This window comes from Strix aluco, chromosome 6 (assembly GCF_031877795.1).
Source record: "Strix aluco isolate bStrAlu1 chromosome 6, bStrAlu1.hap1, whole genome shotgun sequence".
NCBI lineage: Eukaryota > Metazoa > Chordata > Aves > Strigiformes > Strigidae > Strix > Strix aluco.
This window is the reverse complement of record NC_133936.1, coordinates 45037487-45044379: the sequence shown is the minus strand read 5'-3', so window position 1 is coordinate 45044379 and position 6893 is coordinate 45037487. Positions and strand designations below refer to the sequence as shown.

At 57.6% G+C, this 6893-nt stretch overlaps 1 protein-coding gene across 1 annotated transcript; it reads left to right on the top strand.

The window, feature by feature from the left end:
• Positions 1–3643: 3643 nt before the first annotated feature.
• On the top strand, positions 3644–6130 carry LOC141925543 (acrosin-like). The gene is made up of 5 exons (XM_074829985.1): positions 3644–3714; positions 4028–4225; positions 4556–4821; positions 5084–5229; positions 5714–6130. Exons 1-5 carry the CDS (start codon positions 3644–3646, stop codon positions 6128–6130), a joined length of 1098 nt encoding a protein of 365 aa, XP_074686086.1.
• Positions 6131–6893: the final 763 nt, after the last annotated feature.

Below are 6893 nucleotides of genomic sequence, written 5' to 3'. Positions count from 1 at the left end.
CTACAGATCATAGAAAATGCAGCATTAAATTTGTAATGACTCTGCCCTAGCAGGTCACTGCTGACATGAAGGATGGTAGTTGGGCAGGAAGGATCCCAACACCAGAAGGATACGAAGCCACAATATCCCCAGAACCAAACAAAGGAATGAGATGTTAGTATCCGTTTTAAAGCTAAATTACCAGTCAAGTGGAGAGGGGAGAGAAAAAGGGAAATTTGATGGAGTAGTTGGGAGACACCTCCTACGGGTGATGCTATCGGAACTGGAGGCATTAGACTCCTGAGATGCCATGGGCTGGGAAGCAAAGGCTGCCCTAGAGCTGGGTGGCCCCACAAAAACACAGAATCCCCAAAACTGCTGAAGAACCATGGGGAAACTGAAGCAGATACCAGCATGCAAAAGCTGCGCACTTCTACCAAAATCTGTATTGTCCTTCAGCTCCCTAAAGTCAAGGGCAATTCCACCTGACACCCCATGCAAGGTGTCTGGCTGTGTGCACCAGGTATCATATGTGACCCCCAAAGGGAGGGGGTGCTGACTTGCAGAAAACAGACTCTACAACTCGAATAGAGTTATACAGCAGGTATGTTTACTCCGGCGCCGGGGTGCAAGGGGATTTCTCCACAAAGCTTGCACCCCAACAGCACATTTTACCAGAAACTTCTAGAGTGTGGATATACATATTCATTGATTACATAACACAAATATCCATATGCATAAGTGAGGCTGGGTTAGCTCTAGAGGCTGGTGTCAGCAGTTTGTGTTCTCTTTGCACCTGCGCATTGCCTCCTGGGGGGCATCTCAGGGATCTTTGGGAGGAAGGCTCACAGTCCTCCTCACCTTGTACTTTTCCTCGGAGCACGCGCAGATTCTCTTAGCCACTTTCTTGAACAACAAGAGCTGTTATCTTCTCTATCTTATCTAAAAGCCCCAGTATATCAGTTTCTACCGTCCATATATGGTTATCTATTCACTATAAAGACTGAACTAGTTAGAACCCATCTGCTTTCCAAGGACATGTCTCTTATTTTTGCTGAACATGCTAATTCTTGATAAGTTTCCACAGAAAACGGCTTTGCTTTGATGGACACAGTAGTCCTTGGTAAACTTCCACAGAACAGTCAGGGCAAGCAGGATTATTAAACAATATTCAGAAATCATTATAAGTTGCTATAAGTAAGTAAGTTGCAAAGCAGGTGATCATTTCCTTGTATCAACCAGCGGTCTAGGCAGGCTCAACATTGTCTCTGTCTGGCCAGCTAGTACCCAACTGGCTCTCTCAGGGTGGCAGGCCGGGCTCAAAGACAACTCCAATTTTGATCTGGCTGGCCAACTTTTGTGTCCACATCTGTCACGGTCCACTCGGTGGACTTGTGATGGTTCGTTTGCTACGATCTCGAAAGTGCAAAATTAAGGTGACCAACACCAAAGGGGATAGCATCAATCAAACAGTGAAACTGTGTTGTGTTGCCTGTGAAGCTAGAGATGGGTGAAAGAAAGGGGAAAAGTAAAGTTTAAAAAGAAGAGAAGGGGAGGTTATAGCTACCACCGCTGATCTCAAGATGTCCTAATGGTCCTGGGTCAGGTAGTGCTCCATCGTCGGTCGCCATGATGCTCGGTGGGGAAGCTTTGAATTTTCGTTGTCCAGAAGTCATCTTTTATGCTTAGTGACACACCTTGCTCCACCTCTGCATCAGGGATCTCCGCCCTTCTCGAATGAGGCTACTGCGCATGCACGAGGGGGAGTGTCCAAGGCGTGGTCAGTCTTAGAGGCGGGCAGCCTTCAACCAGGAGGTGTGTTTTGGTATTACAATAAAGCAAAGTTCGCCTAAAGTTCATGATTTCTTCATTGATGTTATGGCAACAGTTGCAACCCATCTTTTTTGACAGTGGCTATGCGGTCAGCTCTGGTTAGGCTCAGGTACCGAACAATAGCACAGCACTCTGTACCACACGCCTCAGTGCTCAGGAGAACAGCACAGCGCTCACTGTGCCGCACAGTTCTGTATTCAGGAGCCTCATTCCACTCTTGGGATTGGCAACTGTGTTCCAAACAGGCCATTGTCGGGTACCTTCCTGTCCATGTCCCTGATGACAATGTTGAGACAATGCTGATCTTCTGACCGACTCTTACAACATCGGCTCCAAGTAGGCTCTGGCAGTTGGGCTGCAGGCCACAAGGGCTCTGAGTAGGCTCTGGCTGGCCAGCTGAGGTCCAAGAGGGCTGTGAGTAGGCTCTGGCTGGCTGACGTGTGGTCTAGGCGGGCTCTGCGTTGCCTCTGGCTGGCAATCTGGTATCCAGCTGGGCTCCAAATAGGCTTTGAGTGGCAGGCCGGGCTTAAAGACAACTGTGATTAGGGTCTGGCTGACCAGAAGAGCCACAGAGGACGAGTCGTCTTCTCTCAGGCCGCCTTCTGCCTGCTCTCTCGAAGCAGATCTGGGGCCTCACCTTCAGGTCAACTTCCCCAAAACAAAGCAGCCTCGAGTCCTGTTTCTCTGGGGCCCAGCCCTGGTGCCTCAAGGGCTTTGACAGCAGCTATTCCGCTTTCAGTGGGAGCCTGCCCTGGCACCCTCGGGACCAGGCTGGGCGGGCGCTCAGCTGTGTGCCTGACGTCTGTCCACACAAGCCAGGATGGCAGCAGGGAGCTCCCGCACCCTTCACCAGCTTTGAGGCTGCCACGCTTCAAGCCACTGCTCTCGCCCCTCCAGGGAGCGGCCCTGATCAGCAAGCGCAACGCAGGCGGCTGCCTCCTGCTTCTCTGCCACGACTGCCCTGCATCCCGCACGTGAGCACGGCTCTGCCGTCGGCCGTAGGAGGCAGACTGAGGAGCTGAGGCTGCTGCAGCATTTCCCAAGGCCATGGAGAATGGCACGTGGGGCTGAGAGCAGGAGCAGCCTCCTCTGCCTGGAGCTTGCAGCTGCCTGTCCTTGGCCACGCACACCAGGGGCCACAACCGCCCTTGTCCGTGTTGGCCCAGAACAGCGAGACAACTGCTGGAGAGTGAGGACACGGCGCCTGCCAGAGGGTGTTGCTGGGGCTGACGTGGCCGGTGCTGCCTCTGTGCTGCCCTGTGCTCTGTGCGGGAAGGGTGACACTGCTCGGCTCTGGTGGGCTGAGGTGGCTGCACATCCCTGCGTGCTTGCGCGGCTGGAACCAGATGGGCTTTGCCACACACACGCGTGTGCTGCTGTCTGTAGCAGTTCTGTTCTCCGGTGTACGAGTTTTGAGAAGGACCTGGTGGCAGAGGGCTGCGGAGAGCAGGGGGGCGGTGAACTCCCCCAAGAGGCTGTGGTGCCACACTGGGTTTTTTCCTGCTCGCCGCTGGCAGGCAGTGCTGGGGCCGGGCGCTGCTGCCTGCCACGGGGCCTGCACACCCCGTCCCGCAAGCAGAGCATTCAGCTGGGTCTGTCGGGGGTGTCCGATCCCAGCTTCTGCTTCCCCTGCTGCTTGGAAACCCCCATGTTTTCCCCCCCCCGCCCCTAGAGACCACCGTGCCCAGCCCCTGGAACCAGCGACTCTGTGACATCAGCCCCGTTGCCGTGGGCACCGTGGGCACCGCGAGCCCTGCGGGCACTCTGTTGGCTGCTGCACTGGTGGCAACAAGCCCTCGGTTCTGGCAGCTGGCACATGCCGCTGGCAGCGATGCATCTGCTCCGTCTCCTCATCCTGCTGGCCCTGTGCTGGCCTGCGCACGGCGCCTGGGACAGTTGTAGGTAAGTGGCCGAGGCTCTGGGAGGGAGCTTGGGCAACCTGATGGGGTTCCCTGGAGGGTGCCCGCTTGTCCCCCGTGGCCACACCACGGCTTCCCCAGCCCCACGCGGGAGCCTCGGCTCCTTGCAGCACCCGGGCTGCTGGCACAACTCGCCTGCGGGGCTCCAGCAGAAATGGGGGCGGCCGCCCGCCTGCCCCACGGGGCTCTCTGGCCTCGCTGTCCATGCAGTGCCTCGTGGGGAGGGCAGACGGCTGACCTTCAGCCGGGACAGCAGCGAGCCGTCGAGCAGGATGGTGATGAGTTTCTGGTTACAGGACCTGCGGGCTCCGGCCCACGGCTGCTGACGATGGCACCTCGCACGTGGTGGGGGGTACAGATGCCCAGCCAGGGGCCTGGCCCTGGATCGTGAGCATCCAGGGTCCCTGGAGAAGAGGCACGGGACATGTGTGTGGAGGGTCCCTCATCAGCCCACAGTGGGTCCTCACAGCAGCCCACTGCTTCACCAAGGCCAGGTAAGGAGGGCCAGGAACAGGCCCTGGCACTCGCGGATGCCCCACCCGCAGCACCACGTGCTACTCCCGTCCCCTTTCCTTGCGGTATGCCCAGTGCCTGGGCACTGCAGAGCCCGGCTGAGACGCTGCTCAGGAGAGAGTTGGGCTCCTGCCACGGCTTTCTAGCAGCCTCCAGCTTGACACGCCTTGAGCCCAAGGCATGCAGGGGCAGTCGCGCCCTCCATAGCACTGCTTTCCTCTCCCCTGCGTGAAGCAAAGGGCAGGGAACTGCTGGGCTGCTGCAGCACGTGGTTCCTCTCCCTCTGAGCCCTCTCCCCCTCTGCCTTCCAGGCACATCACCACGTGGCGCGTGGTGGTTGGGGCCACCCGCTTGACTCAGCTGGGCCCGGAGGCCCAAGTGCGCAATATTAAACGGCTGCTGGTTCACGAGGATTACAGCAGCATCTCGCAGAGGAACGACATTGCGCTGCTGGAGTTGGACCAGCCTGTCCAGTGCAGCAACTCCATACAACTCGCCTGCGTGCCCGACGCCTCGCTGAAAGTGTCAGAACTGACAACCTGCTACATCAGTGGCTGGGGGTCCACGACAGCGAGAGGTGAGTTCCCAAAGAGCGCTCGCGTCCCAAGTGCGAGCTCGGCACACGGGGGAGGCGGGCTGGGCTTCCTGACAGCAGAGGCAAGAGCCAGAGCGCGGCTGCGGGGACGTGTGCCCATGGAGAGATGGGCCTGGCCCAGGGCCCACGGCGAGACAGAAGGGCAACGCCGGTGCAAAGCCAAGCCCCAGGGAAGGGTTCACCCAGACAGGGCAGGAGACCTGGCAACGAGCTGCCGGGCGTTAATTCCTTTCTCTGCTCACAGCTGAAGGACCAACGGATGTTCTGCAGGAGGCCAAGGTCCACCTCATCGACCTCAACCTCTGCAACAGCAGCCGGTCGTACCAAGGGGCCGTCCACCCCCACAACCTGTGTGCTGGCTACCTGCAGGGCGGCATCGACACCTGCCAGGTAGGAGCCTGCGACAAGGCAGCACCCAGCGGCACAGGCAGCCCCGGCACAGCCGCCCAAACACCCTGGCGCGGGCTTTGCCTGGCCAGTCGCCCTCCCACCGCTGGGTCCCCGCCGCTGGCGGGGCTCACCTCCCCTTCCCCAGCTGCAGGCCCTTGCCCAGGGCCCCACTGTCCCAGAGGCCTGGGACTCTGCCCAGAAAGCCCATCCAGCACTCCTGGCAGCACCGAGGTCCAGGTCCCAGCCCTGGAACATCCCTCTTGCACCCAGCCAGCATTGCTGGGTGGAGCACGAGAGGAGCACGAGTCCTACCCCATGGGCCCATGACCCCCTCTCAGACAAGGTCCTGTCGCCCCCAGCACCTGAGCAGAGCCTCTCTGTGCAGCGCATACAGCTCTGGGGGGTGCTGACAGAGAGAAGGAGCCGGCCCTAGTGCTGCCAGCGGCCACCCGACACCACCTTGACCCTCTCTCCTCCACTGCAGGGTGACAGCGGTGCTCCTCTCGTCTGCAAAGACAACAGTGCTGACCACTTCTGGCTGGTTGGGGTGACCAGCTGGGGGAGAGGCTGTACGAGAGCAAAACGGCTGGGAATCTACACCTCCACTCAGCACTTTTACGACTGGATCCTAGAACAGATGGGGCTGAGCCCAGCAGTAACGGCTGCTCCAACGCCACGGCCAGCCTTCCCCTCAACCCCCCTTCAGACGCCAAGGCCAACACCAACACAATCAGGCGGGTTCAGCTCCTTCCCCCTTCTAGTGCAGAAGTTGGTGGAACTCTTTACTTGGTTGCAGGAGCTCATGCAGAACCTGAGGGAAGGCCTGAGCACCAGGATGGACAGGATCCAGTGCAGGCTGCAGTGCACCATGACCGCCTCCTGCAAGGGCTCTGACTGCTGAGCCAACGGCAGCCTCAGCGTCAACAGCCTTCTCGGTCCTGCCCATGCTCCTCCGACTGCACAAAAAAATGCTGTCTTAGTTGTTGAATAAAATTCCCAAGTTTCACAGCTCACGACGCTTCAGTTCCATTCTGTCTCCTGTCCAAGACAAGGATTCCATGCCCAGCACCTGAAAATGAGGCTGCAGGCAGCCAAGTCGGGCACAAAGGGAAAGAGTCACTCTGAGGGGTGACCCCGAGCCTGGTCGGAGAGGAGGGGGAGGGTGCGGTGGGAGAAGGGGCCACTGGTCACAGGGGGCCAGAGGTCTTGGGGACAGTGATTCGCGGAAACAGACTCTATTCAACTCAGAGAGTTATGCAGCAGGTATGTTTACTCCAGCGCTGGGGTGCGAGGGGATTTCCCCACAAAGCTTGCACCCTAACAGCACATTTTACTAGAAACTTATCGACTCTGGATATACATATTCATTGATTACATAACACAAACATACATATGCATGAGTAAGGCTGGGTTAGCTCTAGAGGCTGGTGTCAGCAGTTTGTGTTCTCTTTGCACCTGCGCATTTCCTCCTGGGGGGCGTCTTCAGGGGTCTTTGAGAGGAAGGCTCACAGTCCTCCTCACCCTGTACTTTTCCTCGGAGCATGTGCAGTTTCTCTTGGCCAATTTCTTGAATAACAAGAGTGGTTTTCAGCCAGTTTACTCATTCTATCTTATCTAAGAGAACCAATGGAACTTCTACCATCCGTATATGACCATCTTTACTC